Raw genomic sequence first — 22584 nt, 5'->3', positions numbered from 1 at the left:
TGATCAGCTCTGACACGGAGCCCCACAGCGATCAGCTGCATTTGGGAGTTCCTCTTCAGGTGCACTCGATAGGATCTCAGCATTAATCAGCTGATGGGTGCTTAGAGCCACTTTGAAGTCTGTTTCCAAGTGATATGAATACAAAGCAATTACAAATGGATTTCAAAGGGAATGGCTCAGCACTGATCAGCTGATTGTAGCTAAAAGCCATCTCCTACCTCATTTTCCAAGGGGATGGCTTTTAGCCACAATCAGCTGATCAGCGGTGAGAGAGCCTTCAAAGGGGTTCAGCGAGCCCCTTACATAGGTGCCTAATGTCATAATGATGTCAGGTCATTCACAAGTGGGCACTCCTGCCCACCTGTTCAAGCTGGTCTACAGGCATGGGAGAATGTCAGAAGAGACAATACTGAGCAAAATGGACCAATGGCTACAGCAGGGCTCTTCTGTCAGAATTCTGAGATTCTATGATGCTTCCAGTGTGCATCTAGCACATTGCTCCATATATCTCTTAGCACATTGGAGAAATTTATAGTGACATGATGCCTATTAAAGTTAAGAGTTGCCTAAAAAAAAAAAGAGTGAACCCAAATATCAAAATATAAGTTATTTTATTCATTATTAATAATAATTGATTGATAGATTAGATTTATATCCCACCCTTTCTCCCAGTAAGAGCCCAGGGTGGCTAGTATGAGCCCAGGGCAGGCTTTGTTTGAGAGGGAGTAAAAATAAGAGGAAAGGGGTGGCAGGCAATGATCAAACACAACACAGGTTTGAAAATAAAACCAATACAGTCAATCTAACTTTGCTAGTTTCATGTCACCTCCTTGAACAGAGACTTGGACTCCAGAGCATGTGCAGAGTTCCTTGCAAAAGGCTGGTTCTCAAAGAGAGCATCTTTGGACTCCTGATCACGTGTTTCTAAGATGTAAAAGCCTCACATTTGTGGAACTCTGAGACCAGTAAAAGCCCACCTCCTTCTCAGATGGATTGTTTGCCCCAGTCATGAAATCCATTCTATCTCGGATGTCATTTGTGTCTTCGGTCCACTAGAAAATGACTGATAAGCTACTTCCACCTCCCTAACAACTCTGGTACTTACATTTCAAAAAGCCTGGGCAGTTCAGACCAGTCTGAGCATTATTTAGAAGGGCATAACTGGATTAGAGTATTGAGAAACAAATCAGTACAGTAATACCTCAGTAAACAAAGTAGATGCATTCCTGGACATTACTTCTTTAACAGAAACTTTATAACATGGAAAGAATAGGAATAAGTTCCTACACACGCTCATAGATGGTGGGTGCAGCTTCAACAGGGGCTTTAAGGGGTGCCTACCCTGCATCCTTAAATGAGGATTATTAGGAGCAGCAGCAGCTGTACTGAATGTGGAATTTATGTTGATTGTTGTTGTAATGTAAACCACTTTGAGAGTTCCTGACATATAAAGTGGTATACAAGTTAAATAAATATAAATAATATAATATATCCCCTCCCCCTCCCCTCCTTCTCCTCTGAATTGCATTGGATCCTTCCCGCCCCAGCCCTCGGAGAAAGCAAGAAATCGTTTTAGTGCAAAGCAAACACACAGGCTTGTCAGTTTCACCATAGCAAAGCAAAGGCACAGACATGTCAGTTTCACATTAGAGCTAAGGCCCAGCTTGAAAGTTTATCCATAGCAAAGCAAAGGCACAGACATGTCAGTTTCACATTAGAGCTAAGGCCCAGCTTGAAAGTTTATCCATAGCAAAGCAAAGGCACAGACATGTCAGTTTCACATTAGAGCTAAGGCCCAGCTTGAAAGTTTATCCATAGCAAAGCAAACACACTGGCTTGTCAGTTTCACCCTAGCAAAGCAAAGGCACAGACATGTCAGTTTCACATTAGAGCTAAGGCACAGGCTTGAAAGTTTATCCATAGCAAAGCAAAGACACAGGGTGGTCAGTTTCACCATAGCAAAGCAAAGGCACAGGCCTTAGTCAGTTAAAAAAAAAGCCTTCCTTAAAAGGAGCTTCCTTCCTGGAGGATTCCTTAACTTAGGTATTGCTGTAGATAGCTGTCCATTCAAGGTTAACTGCAGGGGTGTTAGAATTCCAGATGCTGTAGGTGGTGCTCGAGCCAGATCAGAACATTGGAGGTTCATCGTAAATAAATATACAGTAGGGTCCCACTCATACTACAGGTTAGGTTCCAGACCCCCCCAGAAAGCGAAAACCGCCAAAAAGCCTATCAGCTGTAGCGCAGGGGTCTGGAACCTAACCCGCTGATTGCACCAGAAGAGGAGATCAGGTCTTCCCCTCCTCTGGCACGATCAGCTGGAGTGTGTGAGTCTGACAGCCCCCTGAGGAGGAGAAGATGATCTTCCCCTCCTCCGGTGCGATCAGCTCAAGCGGGGGAGTCTGATCACACCAGAAGAGGAGAAGATCAGCTGTGATCTTCGCCTCCTCCAGTGTGATCAGCTGGAGTGTGGGGAGCTCCAGCCCCCCCTCCAGCTGATTGCCCCGCTGGCACCGTATTAATGGAACGCCAAAAAGCGGGGCACTGAGAAGTGGGACCCTACTGTACTGAATTTCAAAACAGGTATTATCATCAACCAGGAAGCCTTACCAAAAGAGGCCACAATCCCACAATTCTCCTCCATGACGTCTCTATGCAGCATTCTCTGGTCAGGATCCAGCAGCGCCCATTCCTCCTCCGTGAAATACACAGCCACTTCCTCAAAGAAAATTGAACCCTACAAGAAAAAGGAAAAATATCCTTTTCGTGGACAGTGTAAAGATTACTACTAATTGCTGTGTTGGTTTACTGTGATGTTTTTCATTGCACATTTTAATTATGGATGTTTATTTTACTGTCTTAATGGAATTGTTGTATAAACTGGTTTTTATACTTTGAAGACATGACTCACTAGAAAAGACAATAATGCTGGGAAAAACAGCCGGGAGTAGAAAAAGAGGAAGGCCAAACAAGAGATGGATTGATTCCACAAAGGAAGCCACAGACCTGAACTGACAAGATCTGAACAGGGTGGTTCATGACAGATGCTCTTGGAGGTCACTGTTTATAGGGTCACCATAAGTCATAATCGACTTGAAGGCACATAACAACAATAAGTTAAAGTGAGGTGGCTGGTCATTAATCTCAGGATTTAAACCTTCCTTGAGTGGCCTTCAAAGTGTTTTGTCAAGGACAGATTTCAAGGCACCCAAGAGATGGGGAGAAATTTGTTGAGGCCCAGGGAAGTGAGCAGGTGACAGAGGCACCCAGGTTGTCCCCACCGATCCTTCCCCCTACCTGATCCGGAGCCACAGCAGCTTCTTCTCCTACACCACAAAGAAGAGATGGCTGAGGAGGCCTTGCCGGCATGATTTCATCCCCTGTAAGAGACAAAGATAAGTGGGAAGCCTGGAGCATGTGGTCATCTCAGAGATCCAGCAATTTATTTATTTATTTATAATATTTCTATCCCTCCCTTCTACCCTACAATAGGGCACTCAGGGTGACTTACAATAAAATCACACACATACATAATAAAATTGTACACAATAAAAACACATAACATTACAGTAAATTAAAATACATAAAGTACAATTAAAATACATAAAATACAATATGTAGATATATATATATATATATATATACAATGCATGTCTAACTATGCATGGGGCTTAGAAAAAGTCTTATATGTTGAGTTTTTGTATCCGTTTTATATTTTAGTTGTGTGAAAACACGTCTCTCCCTTGCTTTGGGTTGGTGGCTGCAAATCAAAGTGCTGGTTCTTATAAAGTTGTGAAAATTTGGAGTGGTGGACATGGCTAGAGAGGACTGTCGCCCCACAGAAAATTGAAGGAGCCCATGGACTGATTTCAAAATCGACAAAGGGAGACCAATTTGAGATGCATTGCATTAATTCTTACCTGGTGGCTTCTTTGCGGCATCCAGTGGAGTCCTCTCTGCCTCAAGGAAATCGGTGCCCATTTCTGCAGACAGATCCTCTCCCTGAGAGAGCAACAAGAATTGGATAGGGAGAAGAATTATAAGAGGAATAACAGATGCAAAAACCTAGAGGGTAATTGGATATCCTTTCTTAGATGCTTTCCAAAAACTGTTTGGCAATTAGTCAAGTATTTTGGGATACCCTCACTCACATTTTTTGTCCATTTTGACTATCTCAATGGAACACTCTCACCTGCTGCTCTGCCTGCTTCTTGTCCTCTGCCCAGCTCAGGAGGAAGCCTTCTGCCAGGGCCACTGCCTGGGAAGTGGTCTCCGCTCCACATTCCCTCACCCAGTTCTCCATCTCCTGTGGAAGGACAGCCAAGAACTGCTCCAGGATCACCAGGTCCAGCATCTGAGCCTTTGTGCGCCTTTCTGGCTTCAGCCACCGATGGCAAAGATGGTGCAATAGGCTGCAAACCTCTCGGGGCCCCTTGGACTCCCGATAGCGGAAATACCTGAACTGTTGGCACTGTACATCAGAGCTGAGGGTGTCCTCCTTACCCAGGACCTTCTGAATGGATCTTTCCCAGAATTCCTCACTGCTGCCAGCATGGGTATTATGGGGACCTTGGTCTGCTTTGGAGCCAGCTGACTCCTCCTCTTCCATCTTTGATCTGTGCTCCGGGGAAGCCTCCAACAGGGCTGCAGCAAGACCGTCTTCTGCCAGTTTCTGTCTCAAGGTTAAGACAGTCCCAATTAGAGGTGCTAAAACCAAGACATTGTTTTGTTATGGAATTTTTAAGCTATCATGACAGGTAAAAATGTGGATGTGTCTGGCTAGCAACCAGGTCTTTGAGTATGAATGTTTGGTGAATGCTCTTACTCAAAAAGAAACCAGATTTTTTTTGGGGGGGGGTGCCATGGATTAAAGACCTCCATCTGGTTGAGGGTAAGAAGATGCATCTATCCTATGGATCTGTCCCTTCTTCCCTGCTGTACACCCTCCCTCTCTCCACCTTCTGTTGAGCCCTTCTTCACCCAAAGCTCCCAGCCACAGCCCTTCTCAATCTTGGGGGTCCGTGGCTCAGTGGGTAGAGCAGCTGTGTTTCCTGCAGAAGATCTGATGTACAATTCCAGGGATCTCCCAAGTAGGGCTGGATATATTTGCCACCCTGGGCTCCTGCTGGGAAGAAGGGCGGGATATAAATCAAATAATAATAAATAATATATTCTACCTGACATCCTGCTACCAGTCAGACAATACTCAGCTACAGGCTATAATACTTTTTACAGAAAACAGCCCACAACAGCAACTTCCCAGCAAGCCAGACCTACCAAATTCATCAGTCACATATGAGTAGATGGGATCAAAGCAACAGGCCAGAAAACCTCCATGGAAACCATGTTCAGATAGCTGTACTGGGCCATAATACATTTTTTTTTCTAGAAAATGACCTGGAATGGCAACTTCTGAGCAAACCAGACCGAGTAAATTCACCAGTTGCACATGAGTGGATGGCACTGATTAGGTAAGGCACAAAATTTCCGTGGAAATCACTTGATGACAGCAGTTCCAAACTATAGGAAGTTTTTCCAAAACTCAACTCACAACGGCAACTTCCTACCGAACCAGACCTACCGGATTCACCACGTTGCTGCCCGCTGGGAAACAGGGGATAACCTGCACACATCCCAGCACTGACACAGGGACCTCTGAGGTGATCAGCAATACCCTTTCTTGCTCTTTCTAGGCCCACGGAGCAGCACTGGGTATATATGGGTGGTGAACTGAGGTGAGAGAGAGAGAGAGATTGGGGGGGACATGTTAGCTGGCAGAAGGTGGGGGGGAAGAAAGAGTTTGCCTTCTGTGAAATAGATGTGCTGTCACAGCAGAAAACTGGGTTCAAAGAAGTGCTGTTGTGTGTTTTGGCTCAGACGCCACCTCTGCCTGGTTAGTTAGTTATTATTAAATTTATATTTATTATTTGATTTATATCCTGCCCTTCCTCCCAGCAGGAGCCCAGGGCGGCAAACAGAAATGCTAAAAATACTTTAAAACATCATAAAAAGACCTTAAAATACATTAAAACAAAGCTATCCAGGTCCAGAAACGGCCGCAGCTGTCTTACCAGCCGAAGCTGGTAAAAGGCATTCCTAGCTACTGAGGTCATCTGGGCCTCTAGCGGCAAAGATGGATCCAAGAGCACCTTAGACTATGAATCTTCTCTTTTAGAGGGAGCACGACCCCATCCAAAGCGGGCAACTCACCAATTCTCTGAATTCGGGAACCACCAACCCACAGCGCCTCCGTCTTGCTACAATTCAGATTCAGTTTACTGGCCCTCATCTAGCCCACCACCAAGTTCAGGCCTCTCCCGATTCAGATGTTACAGGGAAATAGAGCTGGGTATCATCAGCATACTGCTGACCTCACCCCAAACCTCCTGATGACTGCTCCCAAGGGCTTCATATCGATGTTAAACAGCATGGGGGACAAGATGGTACCCTGCGGCACCCTACAGCACAACTGCCAGGGGGCCGAAAGACAATCACCCAATGCTACTCTCTGAAAATGACCTTGGCGATAGCATCGGAACCACTGCAAAACAGTGCTTCCGATACCCATCTCACCAAGTCAACCCAGAAGGATACCATGATCAATAGTATCAAAAGCCGTCGAGAAATCAAGTGAGAATAACAGGGTCACACTCCCCCTGTCCTTCTGATAAAGGTCATCCATCAGGGCGGCCAAGGTCAATTCAGTCCCACAACCAGGCCTGATTCCAGATTGGAATGGACCAAGATAATCTGTTCCATCCAAGAGTACTTGCAGTTGCTGGCTCCACAACCCTCTCAATCACCTTCCCTAAAAAGGGGGGTATTTGTCACAAACCAATGGGTCCAGGATGGGCTTTTTCAGGAGCCGTTAGATCACCGTCTCTGTCTGGGTGGCTGGAACCACTCCCTCCCGCAACGATGCGTTGACCACTCCCTGGATCCACTCGATCATACCCCCTCGGCAAGCTTTATTAAGCCAAGAAGGGCAAGTTATTTGTGTCTTAGTCTCACCAGTTTGTCTTTTGCAAAAAGTTTCTGACATCACGACTTTCAAATTCAAGCTTATTAATTGTTCAAGGCAGGAACCTCCGAGAGGGACTCCCCCTCGTTGAACAGAGCGCAGGAGGTAGAGGCAGAAGAAAGGCTCTCAGGTAACAAGGCTAGAGAATGGGACCTTGGTCAGCTATTGCCAGTCTGAGGGCCAAACTGGATGAGATGCCAGTGGCATGATGAGCTTTGCAAAAGTAAACTGAAGGCGCAGGGCAGCTGGTCCCTACTGGGATCCTGACAAGGGGGTTTTAACCTCTGCATCTGCTATTTACACTGGAAAGTCATGTGCGACTGGTGAATTTGGAAGGTCTGCCTCACTGGGAAATCAGTGGTCCAGGCCATTTTATTGTACTGTACATATTGCAGCCCAGAACAGGTGTCGGAATGAGGTTTCAGTGGATGTTTTGTAGCTTCCTGCCATAATCCCGTCCAGTTCATGTGTGAGTGGTGAATTTGGTAGGCTTGCTTGCTCGAAAGTTGCCGTTCCATTCCAGGTTAATAAAATATAATATCAGAAGGGTTTTGGTTCTGAAATGTTGTTCTCAAGAGTCTCTAACACATCCCCCTAGTTTTCACATCTGAACGTCAAGAAGACTAAAGTAATGACAACAGAAGATTTATGTAACTTTAAAGTCGACAATGAGGACATTGAACTTGTCAAGGATTATCAATATCTTGGCACAGTCATTAACCAAAAGGGAGACAATAGTCAAGAAATCAGAAGGAGGCTAGGACTAGGGAGAGCAGCTATGAGAGAACTAGAAAAGGTCCTCAAATGCAAAGATGTCTCACTGAACACTCAAGTCAGGATCATTCAGACCATGGCATTCCCGATCTCTATGCATGGATGTGAAAGTTGGACAGTGAATAAAGCGGATAAAAGAAAAATCAACTCATTTGAAATGTGGTGCTGGAGGAGAGCTTTGCGCATACCTTGGACTGCGAAAAAGACAAATAATTGGGTGTTAGAACAAATTAAACCAGAAGCTAAAATGATGAAACTGAGGTTATCATACTTTGAACACATCATGAGAAGACGTGATTCACTAGAAAACAGAAGGGAGCAGAAAAAGAGGAAGGCCAAACATAAAGGAAGCCACAGACTTGAACTTACAAGATCTGAACAGAGTGGTTCACGACAAATGCTCTTGGAGGTCACTGATTCATAGGGTCGCCATAAGTCGTGACCAACTTAAAGGCACATAACACACACACACCGGCCCATTCCGTTCCCTTCCAGCTTTCACAGCCTCCCAACTGGGGATTCCCTTCCATCGAGATTAACTCAGCGTTGCAGCCCTACCTTTATATTCTCCCAGCCACCCCCCCCCCCGACCCACCCCAATCGAAAGGGGCGTCCTGCCTTTGCAGAGAGGAGGAGCGGAAGACGAGCCACCGGATCTTCTCCAAGCGCCGGAGGGCACTTCCTGATTAGGGTTTTGTGGGGGATCCCCAAGCGATCAGCTGGGCAGATCCCCTATGCACCCTCCCCCAGCGGCCCTTTCACCCAGATGCGCAAAACGGGGCGCTTGGGAGACACTCACCAGATTTCATAAGTATCCACAAATGCGCCGCTTTCGGCCCCCAAGTGAGAGGGCAGGCAGGAAGAGACTTTGCAGGGAGGGGCTTTGGCTCTCCTCCTCCTCCTTCCCAAATTCCCTTCCCCTCTAGGAACCCTGTATTAACCCATAGACAGCCAAGCTGCGGGATCACCTCCTCCTCTCTCTCTGCGTCTTTCTCAAAGCAGGAGCCAAAGAAGAATCTTGCACTACACACACAGATGGGAGTTTTGGGCTTTCCTGGGCCAGTTGAGACTCCCGACACTTCAGGTTCTCAAACGAAGCCGGCTATTCAACGGGGAGAGGGGGTGGATAAGGAGAAGGTAAATGTACTGCCTTCAAGTCGATTCCGACTTATGGCGACCCTCTGAATAGGGTTTTCATGAGGCTGAGACTGGCCCAAGGTCACCCAGTGAGCTCCATAGCTATGTGGAGATTCGAACCCTGGCCACCCAGGTCCTAGTCCAACACCGTAACCACTACAAAACAGCCTCATTTATTGCACGTGATATTGTAGAGTTGGAAACGGTTCAGAAGAGGGCAACCAGAATGATCGAGGGGACGGAGCGACTTGCCTATGAAGAAAGGTTGCAACATTTGGAGCTTTTCAGTTCAGAGAAAAGGTGAGTCAGAGGCGACATGATAGAAGCCTATCAAATCATGCATGGCCTGGAGAAAGTGGATAGAACACGTTCTCCCTCATACCACTAGAGCTCGTGGGCATGCAGGGAAGCTGAATGTCGGAAGAGTCAGAAGTCCTTCACGCACCGCATAGTGAAACGATGGGATTCGCTCCCACAGGAGGCAGTGATGGCCACCAACTTGGATGGCTTCAAAAGAGGAGTAGACAAATTCATGGAGGAAAAGGCTCTCAGGGGCTCCGCCATCCTGGTCGGAGGCAGCATGTTTCTGAATGCCGGTTGCCGGAAACCGCAGTTCCTGCTTGCAGGCTTGCCATGGGCCAGTGTGAGAATCATAGAATAGTAGAGTTGGGAGGGGCCTATAAGGCCATCAAGTCCAACCCCCTGCTCAATGCAGGAATTCAAGACGACGGTGCTAGGCTACTGGCCTTATCCAGCCACCTCTTCTTATGTTCTTAAGCAGGACAAAGCGGTCGTAAAACCATTACTTTTTTATTATTATTATTTATTTATTACATTGATATCCCACCTTTCTTTTCACGAGAGAAACCCAAGGTGGATTACATATGGTCCCCAGATGGTCTCCCATCCAGGCACTGACCAGACCTGACCCTGCTTAGCTTCCGCAGGGTGCTGTTCTCATGTGCCTTCAGACCATAACCTGGGAGCAGGTCCAAGCCAGGTCCCTACATGCGAGCCAATCAGCATGAAAGGGGAGCGAGCTAGCCAGGAGAAGAGTCCTTGTCCTTTCGTGCTGATTGGGGCCAGCCAGAGTGAAAGGGGGTGAGCCAGCCCGAGAAGACTCTTCTCATTAGCTAACACACAGCCTCCCCCTTTCATGCCGACGTCGGTTGTAATGGAGTGTGAGATGCCACGGAGGGCAAGAGGGATGAGAGTATGTGGGGAAGGGGGCGTGGCTGTGGGGGGCGTGGCTATCACCTGCTCTTCTGATCTGGCCACTGCACGACTGTTAGTATGTTCTTATGATGTTCCTGCCCCGCACAGTGCAGCAGGCAAACGGGAACCTGAAGTGCTGGCTTGCTTGTCTCTTTCCTTGGCCATGAGACAGAGGGAGCAATTAATTAAAAGGTGGGCAAAAATGGGGCATGCTCTATGCGGGGGGGAGAAAAGGGGCAGGCAAACTTCCAAGTTGCCCTTCCACCATCGGAGGGCATGCAGCCCAATGCAAGGGGGCACCCAGGCTACACAGCCCCCCTTGCAGGATCCTCCGCCTCCCTCGCGATGCGAGCTCCTCGGGAGGAAGGGGATTTGGGGAGGGGGAGAAGAACTGGGGCGGGATCCCCCAGAGGCAAAGCGCCTCCCCCCAAACTCCCTTCCTTCCTGGCCTTTCACTCTTGGAGGGGGAAATGGCCTTTATTTCCTCCACGTGGCCCCTTCTGAAGTCTGGTGAGTCCCCCCACCCGCCTCATTCTGTGCATTTGGATAAAGGGGGGTGTGTCTCAGTGCCGATTGTGGCGGGTGCATAGGGGGCCTGCTCAGCCAATCCACCCCGGATCCCCCACAACATCCAAATCAGGGAGCTCATCTTCTTCCACTCGCCCTCCTCTCTGCAAAGCCAAGAGGGCCCCTTTTGATGGGTGGGGGCGCGGATGTAAAGTAAGTCTGCCACGCCGAGTTGCTGTCGGTGGGAGGGAGTCCTCAGCCGTGCTTCACCTGGAATTAATGCCCCCCTCCCCGCACACCATTAATTAGGCAGTGATATTCTCACTCCTGGCTGACCCGCATGTGCCCATTCAGACGTGCAACCCCCTGAGATGTCCAGGGCAGCTTTTGAGACTGAATAGAAGGCACTCCCCCCAAACTATGGGAAGTCTCTTATTCCAAGGAAACAAAGGCAGCAGACCTTGACTGAAAGGAAACAAAGAAATTAAAACAAAATAAATTGTTTGTTTGTTTGTTTTATCCATGGCTTAATTGTCAGGACAGCTTCCAAGAGATTTAGAAGTATAAAAGCAGTTTACAAATGTTTTGTTATATGTCTTCAAGTCGATTGCGACTTATGGCGACCCTATGAATCGGCCACAAATGTATAAACACGTAAGACTTAACATAAAACACACAATGAAATAATGTCATCAAAGCATAAAAAATAAACCACCACCATCAAAATGGGCAATTAAACAAGCCCATGAAAACTGCGCAGATGAACAGAGTAATCCAAACCGCCATGAGAGGCAACGGAAGTTCACAAACCACCAAATCTACAGCCTCCTCGCTTAGGTCTGACGGGAACTAAGCTGGTGGTGGGGAGTAGGCCAAAGCCTTCTGCCCACAGTTTTGGTGGATTGGGGGGGGGGGCTAATGGAACCAGGCATCTACAGGGTGGAAATGGGGCTTACAAACCATAGACTATAACCGTCCTAGTCATCAACATGTGGCTACAATAGTGGACAGCAGCTGGATGGAGATATGGTGTGTGTTTTTTCTCTAGCAAGCAGGTCTGTAAAATAGGAGATGATCAAAGAAAGGAAGGGGAAAGACAGATGGACAACGGCCTAGTCTGATGAAAGAAATTATGCCTGGATACGGGAAATGGTTGGTGTGAGAGAAGCCATGAGAGCAATAAAACCTCCATATACAAAGGCAGTATACCAGATCTTGGCTGCAGGGAAGAAATGTTAATTTTGTTTTACAGCAAATAATTAAAAATGAATCTAAACAAAAGAAGCTGTGTGCAAGTCAGAGAGTGAATAGAAGATGATTCACTAATAGGCAAAAAACCTTGCGGTTTAAGCATGTACCTATAGCCCACAGATATTTCTACCAACCTTTAAAAAGCAGGGAAATTGGGCAGCTATAGTGAATGGACCAGGGGAGCAGGAGACCTGACCTCTTCTCTGAGATATTGGACTGCCCTACAAATTTGTCAAAATGCAAACACCATTTGGGTTGGTCTTTCACAGTCCAATCCACCTGCTGTGTAGCTTGGAAGAATTTGATAACATGTGCCTCTGAGCATATGGTGAGTGGTGGCAATACCTGCCAACTTCAAAGATAGAGAATTATATATTTGTATGTTTGTTGGTGTTCTTACTTTGCTTCTTTCCTGTCTTACTAATGTTTCTACAGAGAATCTAAACTAGAAAATTTTATTTCCCTCATTGCTCATTCTAGAAATCTGTGTCAAATTTATTTTTATTCATTTCAAATCCTTTTCATTGGTCAATGTCATATGATGGTGAAGACAGCCTTTTGTATTTGAAATTATTGGCTATGTTCTATTTCTATTTTGAGTGCATTAACAGTTGAATCTGAAACTGCAATTTGATGTAAAATCAAACTGATTACAATATGCTGCTACTTCAGCAATGACTCTAGCTATTGGAAAAATGAGGATGCATGTTTTCAGCCTGCTATGTTTAAACTACTTCATTTAAGGCAAGGTGGTCACGGTCAAAAACATACAGCACACCTAGAATTTTGCTAGAATATATTTCACCTCCCACTGTTTTATCTTGTGCAAATTGAGACACTCCTGAGGTCCACTGGAGACCATTCTGCAGAAGTCAGTGCCATTATTCCACAATTATGTTTGGAGTTTTTTTAGTGTAAATTTTTCAAAGGTGTTGCTGTACTTCACATATTCGCAGAAATAGAAACAAAAGAAAATGATTTCCTATAGGAAACTTCACTAAAATTGCAAAGTAAATCAGACATATTTAAAGTGACCATCTGAACTATATCAGCTGTCTTAATAATGTTGGTTCCTCCCTGCTAAAACAAGATCAGCACAGCACATATCTTCTTTCTATTATTTGGGCTGAGTGCAGGTGTTGCCACCGCTCACCATATGCTCAGAGGCACATGTTACCAAATTCTTCCAAGCTACACAGGAAGTGGATTGGACTGTGAAAGACCAACCCAAATGGTGTTTGCATTTTGACAAATTTGTAGGGTAGTTCAATATCTCAGAGAGGAGTTCAGGTCTCCTGCTCCCCTGGTGCATTCACTATAGCTGCCCAATTTCCCTGCTTTTTAAAGTTTGATAGAAATATCTGTGGGCTATAGATACATTCTTAAACCGCAAGGTTTTTTTTGCCTATTAGTGAATTTCCCTGCTTTTTAATCCGGGAGGTAAGAAATGGGATCCTGTGCAAGCTTGCTGAAAATGGATTGATAATTTGCATGCTTATTGAGTTCAGTGGGATTTACTCCCCTGCAATCATGCTTAGGATAGGTAAAACTGACCAGGGGGGGGAGGGAGGGAGGGCTGGAGTGGGCAGGGGAGGAGGAAGAAGGAAGAGGGGGGAGGAGGAAGGGAGAGGAGAGGGGAAGGAGGGGGAAAGCAGGTCTGATCTTGTGGCTCTATAATTTCTTCAGCTAAGTGACAGCCTTTGTTTAACCCAACTTCAATGTACTTTCGTGTACATAAGGTCTGAGGAGACCGTGGCAGAAGAGATTGGGGTCAGAGGGAAACCCAGAAAGATAGGAAGCGGCCTTACCCCTAGTCAGGCTGTTGGTCCATTTAGCTCAGTATTGCCAACACTGTCTAACAGTGGCTCGCTGGGATTTCAGGCAGGAGAAGCTCCCGGTTCCATCTGGAGATGGCAAGTATGGACACCGGGACCTTCTGTGGGAAGCCCGACTCTTGTCGCTGAGCCACAACCCTCAAGGTTGAGCATGGCAGGAGATGAGTGGTGAGGGACAGACCAGGAGGGCAGATGCTGCACCTTCTGACCCTCAACCAGGCCGAAGTCTTTAAATCAAGGATTCCCAGAGCGGGGTCCATGAACCACCAGTGGACCACAAGCTACATTCAGGTGGGCCACGGCATGTCACATTAAATATTCCTATTGGTTTTTAAATAGCATTTCATTGCTTCTTTTCTTCCTTATGTTGTATATCACTGTATTACACTTTGAAGTCCAATAAAATGCAACATACACAGCTGGTACAGCAGAGTGGGAAGGAGAGCCAGCTGGGGTGGACTAGCCTCAGAGGGAGGCAATGGTAAACCCCCTCTGAATACCACTCACCATGAAATCCCTATTCATAGGGTCGCCCATAAGTCGGGATCAACTTGAAGGCAGTCCATTTCCATTTTTTAATCAGCATTCAACAGGCGTCCCTTCCTGGAGAAGACCTCATAGAATCATAGAATAGTAGAGTTGGAAGGGGCCTAGAAGGCCATCAAGTCCAACCCCCTGCTCAATGCAGGAATCCAAATCAAAGCATTCCCGACAGATGGCTGTCCAGCTGCCTCTTGAATACCTCCAGTGTCGGAGAGCCCACTACCTCTCTAGGTCATTGGTGCCATTGTCATATGGCTCTAACAGTTAGGAAGTTTTTCCTGATGTCCAGTCGAAATCTGGCTTCCTGCAACTTGTGCCCATTATTCCGTGTCCTGCACTCTGGGACTATTGAGAAGAGATCCTGGCCCTCCTCTATGTGACAACCTTTCATGTACTTGAAGAGTACCTTGTTGCTAACCAGACTCATCCACACGTTTTCCTGTCCTGATCGTGTAATAATTCTCTAACATAGCCTTTCCCAGCCAGTGTGCCTCCAGATGTTGTTGGACCACAACTCCCATCAGCCTCAGCCAGCATTGCCAATGGTCAGGAAAGATGGGAATTGTGGTCCAACAACATCTGGAGGCACACTGGTTGGGAAAGGCTGCTCTAACGGAACAATGTCTTGGCTTTGCAGGACTTGGTAGCCCCTCTGATTAGGACAGCCTTAGGCTTGAGACAGAAATCGGCAGGAGACGAAGGAGTTCCTTTGGTCCTGTTGGAGGCTCCTGTAGCACACAGATTATAGATGGAGGAGGAAGACTCGGCTGTCCCTGAAACAGGAAGAGGTCCCCATATCACCCAGGCTGGGACCAGTGGGGGCTTCTGGGAAAGAACCATGCAGAAGCTCCTGGGTGAGGAGGACACCCTCAGCTCAGATGTGGAGAGCCAGCAGTTTAGGCATTTCCACTACCAGGAGTCCCGAGGGCCCCGAGAGGTTTGCAGCCAACTTCACCATCTCTGCCGTCAATGGCTGAAGCCAGAAAGACGTACGAAAAATCAGATTCTGGACTTGGTGGTCCTGGAGCAGTTCCTGGCTGTCCTTCCACCGGAGATGGAGAGCTGGGTGAGGGAATGTGGAGCGGAGACCAGTTCCCAGGCAGTGGCCCTAGCCGAAGGTTTCCTCTTGAGCTGGGCAGAGGACATGAAGCAGGCAGAGCAGCAGGTGAGAGGGTTTCATTGGGATAGTTCCAAGGGGCTCCGGATGTGAGGGAGGGTATCCCAAAATTCTCTGCTGATTTCCCAGCCTTATGTGGAAAACATTCAAGGAGAGAGAGCTGATAACGCTCAGGTTTTTGCTTCTGTCCTTCCTTCTCTGATCCTTCCCTCCATTCCTTGTTTGGATTCCTCATTTCAGGGAAAGGATCTGTTTGCAAAGATGGTCATTGATGTCCCTGAGGCAGAGAGGACTCCGTCGGACACTAGAGAGAGGCCACTGGGTAAGGATGAATGGGATGCATCTCAGTTTGGACTCCCTCTGTCAATTATGGAATAAATCCATCTGCTCCTTTAATTTTTTGTGGGGAAGACACTTCAGAGGGCCTAAAGGAGAAATGCATTTTCACACAACTGAACTATAAAATGGGTACAAACACTGAACAGATAAGACTTTTTCTAAGGTGCTTGCATCGTTGATTCATGCATCTGAGGCAAGCATGTGCTAATGGCTTCCCTCCACTTTTGTCTCTCGCAGGTGATGAAATGATGCCAGCAAGACCTCTTCAGCCGTCTCTTCTTTGTGGTCGAGGGGAAGCAGCTTCTGTGGCACTGGATCAGGTATTATGAGAGAGAGAGAGAGAAACAGAGAGAGAGAGAGAGAGATGTGGATGCAGGTGGTAAACCACTGTGAGATCTTTCAGATAATAAGCGGTCTATAAATGGAAATAAATAAATAAATGTGCCTTCAAGTCTATTACAACTTATGGCGACCCTATGAATCAGTGACCTCCAACAGCATCTGTCGTGAACCACCCTGTTCAGGTCTTTAAGTTCAGGTCTGTGGCTTCCTTTATGGAATCAATCCATCTCTTGTTTGGCCTTCCTCTTTTTCTACTCCCTTCTGTTTTTCCCAGCATTATTGTCTTTTCTAGTGAATCAGGTCTTCTCATGATGTGTCCAAAGTATGATAACCTCCATTTCATCATTTTAGTTTCTAGTGATAGTTCTGGTTTAATTTGTTCTAACACCCAATTGTTTGTCTTTTTCGCAGTCCATGGTATGCGCAAAGCTCTCCTCTGACACCACATTTCAAATGAGTTGATTTTTCTCGTATTTGCCTTTTTCACTGTCCATCTTTCACATCCATACGTAGAGATTGGGAATGCCATGGTCTGAATGATCTTGACTTTAGTGTTCAGTGATTCATCTTTGCATTTGAGGATCTTTTCTAGTTCTCTCACAGCTGCGCTCCCCAGTCCTAGCCGCCTTCTGATTTCTTGACTATTGTCTCCCTTTTGGTTAATGTCTGTGACAAGGTATTGATAATCCTTGACAAGTTCAATGTCCTCATTGTCAACTTTATCCCATCTTTCCTCCCAGGTAGGGGGATGAATCAGTGGGGGGGGGGAAGAGGCTGGGGGTAGCCAGAGTGCCTCTATGCCCTGCTCATTTCCATGAGCCTGAACGAATTATCTCCTTTGCTTTGCTTCAGTCAAAGCTGTCTTTAAGAAAGGCTGTGAATGCCATTCAAGAAGGTTTACATCCTGAGAATAATGACCAGTAAACTCCCCTTAACTACCGTTTAGGAAGTAGCTGCTGCTATTATTAGTATTAGTATTAGTATTAGTATTAGTATATGCCACTTAATGCCAAAATAGGTTTCTAAGCAATTTATCTGAAAGGTTGTCTTCCCAGTTGATCACTGCGCTCTGCAGGTGTGGGCCTCCTGCAGATACCATCTTATCAGGAGGTCCGTTCCGCATAGCATAGGAAACAGATCTTTAATGTAGTGGCACCCACCCTATGGAATTCCCTTCCCTTAAATATTAGACAGACGCCATCTCTGTTATCTTTCAGAACCTACTAAATACTTTCCTCCTCCATCAAGCCTTTTTAAGTAGAGACCTTTATCCAATCTGCATCTGTATTGGAATTGTTTTTAAGATGTTTGTTTTTAAGATTTTTTTAATAACTTCTGTTCTCCTTTTGAGAAGAAGAGTGGGATATCAGTTTAATTAATAAATAAATAAGTTCACTAAGTACAAAAAAACAGTTACGAAAAGATTAAAATATAAACATCCATTATTAAAATAACATCATAAAACAATTGCATCAAAACAGATTACTAGTAGTAGATAATCTTTATTCTATCTATGAGGAGGAAATGTCTCCTTTTTCTTAGGGTCCCGTGTCCTTTGAGGATGTGGCCGTGCATTTCACAGAGGAGGAGTGGGCCCTGCTGGATCCTGACCAGAGAGCTCTGCATAAGCAAGTCACAGAGGAGAATTGTGCGGTTGTCGTCTCTCTTGGTAAGTCTCCCTGGCTGACGATAATATCTGTGGTGAAATTTGGTTATTTATGTATGTGGAGAACCCCAACAATATGATCTGGCTTAACAGCACCACCTACAGCATTTGGGATTCTGTAGTTAACCTTCAATGGACAGCTATCCACTGTTTTGTCTCTCAATACCCATCCTCCAGTATGGTCTTCTAACCAGACTGGTCTGAACGGCCCAGGCCTTTTGAAATGTAAGTTTCAGACTTGTTACGGAAGTGGAAGGGACCTCGCTCGTTTTTTGGTTGGCCAAAGAGACCACCGATAAAAAAAATGGAGTGAATTTCATGACTGGGCTAAACAACAATCTATCTCAGAAAAGAGGCGGGTTTTCCATTCTCAGATTGCCATAAACATGTGAGGCTTTTGCCTTCCTGGAAACATCCGATCACAAGTCCATAGATGCTGTCCTTCCAAATCATGTAAGGTACTCCACATGGTCACAAATCCAAGACTCTTGTTCAAGTAGGTAACGTGTAGCTAGCTAAGTTAGATTGTCTTATTAAGAAACCTAGTCCTCCCTCCTCCAGCAACAAAAATAAACATTTTGATATTTGACTTCACTGGGAGCTGTGTGCAGGGATCATAAAGTAAAAGTTTGCTCCCCCCAATACCCCTCCAGTGGAGTAAGCTCTCGCCGGTGAGTTCTACTATATTTATTTTCTTAGACCAACCTTTTCCCCAGGGTAACTTTTACCTGAATTGGGACCGGCAGGAGCTCTCCGAACACGAATTGGATATGACCTAAGACCTCTCATCTCAGCCCCTCCCCTGGAATGCCCCTATGCCTCTTATGCCAGCTTCACTTACACCAGTCTTGACTGAGCCAGGCTAGGCTGGCTGAGTCGCGGCTAAGCTGGGCTGAAGAACTTATGCTGGCATAGCCTGGGACACAGTCAGCTCAGATGGAGATCCACCACATCCAACTGCCCTCAGCCCAGTGTAAATGCGAGTTAGATTGTGTGCTAAACCCCTTCAGTTAGTTGTTCCTTTATCATAGCTTTCAATGAATGTTCCAATGATTTGGGGTTTCATTTCCTCCTAAGGCTTTAATCAGTTTCTGTCTTCATTACAGAGGGTGGCAAATTGGATACCAAGAATATGGGAGACAATGACAAAATCCACACAGTGGAGAAGCCATATAAATATTTAGAATGTGAACAGAGTTTCAATCAGAGCTCTGATCAAAGAATTCACACCAGGGGAAACCAGTGTTTGGTATGTGGAAAGAGTTTCAGCTGCAAGAGAAATCTCACTTCCCATCAAATAATTCATATAGGGGAGAAACTACACCAGTGCTTTGAATGTGGAAAGATCCTCACTTGCAAAGAATGTCTCACTTCTCATCAAAGAATTCACACAGAGGAGAAACTTTATAAATGCTTGGAATGTGGAAAGAGCTTCAGGTACAGGTTTCATCTCACTTCCCATCGAAGAACTCACAGTGGAGAGAAAGCCTATCAATGCTTGGAATGTGGAAAGAGCTTCCAAGGCAGCTCCACTTTTACTTTCCATGAAAGAATTCACAGCGGGGATAAACCACATCAGTGCATAGAATGTGGAAAGAGCTTCAGCTGGAAGAAACGTCGCACTTCTCATCAAAGAATGTACACAGGGAAGAAAACATATCAGTGCTTAGAATGTGGAAAGAGCTTCAGTTGGAGCGACCATCTAACTGTTCATCAAAAAAATCATACAGGGGGAAAACCATATAAATGCTTGGAATGTGGAAAGAGCTTTAGTCGAAGCAACCATCTCACTGTCCATCAAAGAATTCATTCAGGGGAGAAACCATACCAATGCTCAGAATGTCAAAAGAGATTCAGGCGGAGCCACCATCTCACTGTCCATCAAAGAATTCACAATGGGAGGAAACCATATCAGTGCTTAGAATGTGGAAAGAGCTTTAGTCGGAAGGATTGTCTCACTGTCCATCAAAGAATTCATACAGGGGAGAAGCCGTATAAATGCTTGGAATGTGGAAAGAGCTTCAATCAGAGTTACTATCTCACATCCCATCAAAGAATTCACAATGAGAAGAAACCATATCAGTGTTTGGAATGTGGAAAGAGCTTTAGTCGGAAGGATTGTCTCACTTCCCATCAAAGAATTCATACAGGGGAGATGCCGTATCAGTGCTTGGAATGTGGAAAGAGTTTTAGTCGGAAGGATTATCTCACTTCCCATCAAAGAATTCACAATGGGTGGAAACCATATCAGTGTTTGGAATGTGGAAAGAGCTTTAGTCGGAAGGATGGTCTCACTGTCCATCAAAGAATTCATACAGGGGAGAAGCCGTATGAATGCTTGGAATGTGGAAAGAGCTTCAATCAGCGTTACTATCTCACTGTCCATCAAATAATTCACAATGGGAGGAAACCATATCAGTGCTTGGAATGTGGAAAGAGCTTTAGTCGGAAGGATGGTCTCACTGTCCATCAAAGAATTCATACAGGGGAGAAGCCGTATGAATGTTTGGAATGTGGAAAGAGCTTCAATCAGAGTTACTATCTCACTTCCCATCAAAGAATTCACAATGAGAAGAAACCATATCAGTGCTTGGAATGTGGAAAGAGCTTTAGTCGGAAGGATGGTCTCACTTCCCATCAAAGAATTCATACAGGGGAGATGCCGTATCAGTGCTTGGAATGTGGAAAGAGCTTTAGTCGGAAGGATTATCTTACTTCCCATCAAAGAATTCATACAGGGGAGATGCCATATCAGTGCTTGGAATGTGGAAACAGCTTTAGTCGGAAGGATTATCTCACTTCCCATCAAAGAATTCATGTAGGAGAAAAACCATAAAAGTGCTGGTGGTTTCTAGAGCTCACAAGGCTGCTAGGAGGTCAAGGAGGTGTGGCCAAGTTCTGGCTTTCTTCCCATCGTTCCCTTTTGCAAATTTACTGTGGACACTTAAGCATAGCAGTTGTACAAATACTCAGCATCTAACCAAACTGAAAGGTGTCTCACTTTGCTTCAGAAGGGCTTCCTCCTGTCACTGTTTGTTCATTGTTGATTCGGCCAGATAGGCGACTCAGAAATAAAATTTATTATTATTATTAAATTTATTATTACTGCTAGGGCAAAGGTAGTGTGGCCTCTCCCTGCTCTTGTTCTCCCCCTATCCTCTACCTTTGCAAAGAAACAGTGAACACTCGAACATTACAGTTGTATACATTCTTACCACCCAAGTGTCTCACCTTGGTTCAGAATTGCTGTCACAATTTCTAGCATGGGTTTATGCTGCAATAACATTTCATTTCTCAGAGGTAAGTGTGACGTCCTTCCCTGGTTCTCCCTGTCAGGTTCCCACCTGCTTGTGGCTACTGCCTTACACTAGGCACCACCACGGACACCACCAGTCAGGACCGTCCTTTATATGGTTTCTCACTCCGCTCTAGCACAGATCTCACTAGATCCCACTGCTAGGCAGCACCACCAGTGACGTCCTGTAACCAATACTCCCAGAGACTTTGCCTGAGTCTCTCTCTAGCTGGTTACTTTTGTGACTGAGTGCTTATGCTGTTCCCAACCCCCTCGTATCTTTATATAAAAGCATACAACTCTGGGTTGCTCTGGATACTTGACTTACAATTTCTCCCTTCACCGCTGCCACCATTAGATACTGTTTCTGTTCAGCCTTGGTAATTACCTTGCCCTCCCTTCTGGTCTGTATATTCCCCAGCCAAGGATCAGGCCTTTGGTAAACCAAATAAGTATTTATTTACTAATAACAAGAAATAACAAGATTACTTTAGGAATGTTTCACAAGCGTATGGTTTCATATATAGTCACTCTTTATATTTCTGTTCATATATATCCTCTTTAAATATCAGCCAAATCCAATCCAAACTTCCCTCAGAACTCTGCCAACCAACTCAACAACCTCTTTCCAACCAACTCTCTAACCGACCCTCTCTCTGACTCTCTCTCCTTCATCACTCCCCAACCTCAATTTATACCTTCAGCCAGCCAGCCACTCAGCCAATCATCATCCAGCATACTTCAGCTTCTCACCCATGTACTCCCCCTTTCTCTCTCAGTCAATTACCATACATCACCTAATAGACCCGCACTAACCATATTTACAGATGCTTAACTTACAGGAACATTACAGTAAGCCCCACTGATTTTCATAGAGATGATTCCCTTTTAAGCAGGGGTGTAGTGGTCCAGGGTCTCAGGGGGTCTTAAACCCTTTACTTTTTTGGGAGCAGGGTCCCAGGAGGGTCCCTATGTCTTCAGGATCCTATGAGCCAATCAGCATGAAAGGGGAGTGTGTTGGCCACTGAGAAGAGTCTTCTGACATGGTTCCTTGTCTTTTCCTGCTGACTGGAGCCAATCAGAGTGAAAGGAGGTGAGTCAGCCACTGAGAAGACTCTTCTCAGTAGCTAAAACACTCCCCTTTTGTGCTGATTGGCTCCTTGGGACATCTGTTGTTGTGGGAGAAGTTGAATGTGGGAAGAACTTCCTCTTTCAACAAGCCTTTTAAATTGAGACCTTATCCCAGTTTGCAAGCTGTGTTGGAATTGCTTTTTAATATGTTTTAGTGCTTTTGTTTGCCGCCCTGGTCTCCTGCTGGGAGGAAGGATGGGATATAAATCAAATAATAAGAACTGAGGAGTGTGGAGATGATCACGGAAAGCAAGGAAGTGAGCAAGGGGGCATGGCTGTGAGGGGACATGGCATGACTATCATGAAGGGACCCTACACTTCTGAATTTGTCACTACACTACTGCTTTTAAGTACATACAGGATTGTAATCTGAACTGGTTAGCTTTAAACATGCCACACAGGACTGTTAAC

General features: G+C 45.6%; 2 protein-coding genes across 5 annotated transcripts in view; one reads left to right on the top strand and one right to left on the bottom strand.

Moving 5' to 3' along the window:
- LOC133381633 (zinc finger protein 420-like) overlaps nucleotides 1-8822 on the bottom strand; it is a 42602-nt gene extending 33780 nt beyond the window's left edge. The window contains exons 1-5 of the mRNA XM_061620981.1: nucleotides 8595-8822; nucleotides 4193-4707; nucleotides 3921-4002; nucleotides 3298-3380; nucleotides 2611-2737 (exon numbers count right to left, since the gene is read on the bottom strand). Coding sequence (XP_061476965.1) covers nucleotides 2611-2737; nucleotides 3298-3380; nucleotides 3921-4002; nucleotides 4193-4707; nucleotides 8595-8604 — 817 coding nt within the window. The 5' untranslated portion in view covers nucleotides 8605-8822. The remainder of the gene's footprint in view (nucleotides 1-2610; nucleotides 2738-3297; nucleotides 3381-3920; nucleotides 4003-4192; nucleotides 4708-8594) is intronic.
- LOC133381574 (zinc finger protein 260-like) lies at nucleotides 8507-20811 on the top strand. Of its 4 annotated transcripts, none has more exons than XM_061620865.1 (6): nucleotides 8507-9232; nucleotides 14921-15448; nucleotides 15641-15722; nucleotides 15977-16059; nucleotides 17624-17750; nucleotides 18854-20811. In XM_061620865.1, the coding sequence occupies exons 2-6, from the start codon at nucleotides 15032-15034 to the stop codon at nucleotides 20581-20583; spliced, it is 2439 nt and encodes an 812-aa protein (XP_061476849.1). In that variant the 5' UTR covers nucleotides 8507-9232; nucleotides 14921-15031; the 3' UTR covers nucleotides 20584-20811. The 4 variants fall into 4 exon arrangements, with proteins under 4 accessions (XP_061476849.1, XP_061476852.1, XP_061476850.1 ...); XM_061620866.1 differs by lacking the exon at nucleotides 8507-9232 and adding an exon at nucleotides 10253-10339; XM_061620867.1 differs by lacking the exon at nucleotides 8507-9232 and adding an exon at nucleotides 10597-10657.
- Nucleotides 20812-22584: the final 1773 nt, after the last annotated feature.

The sequence above is a fragment of the Rhineura floridana genome, chromosome 3, assembly GCF_030035675.1.
Source record: "Rhineura floridana isolate rRhiFlo1 chromosome 3, rRhiFlo1.hap2, whole genome shotgun sequence".
Classification (NCBI taxonomy): Eukaryota; Metazoa; Chordata; class Lepidosauria; order Squamata; family Rhineuridae; genus Rhineura; species Rhineura floridana.
Note: the sequence above shows the minus strand (reverse complement) of the source record. Positions and strands in the feature narration are given on the sequence as shown.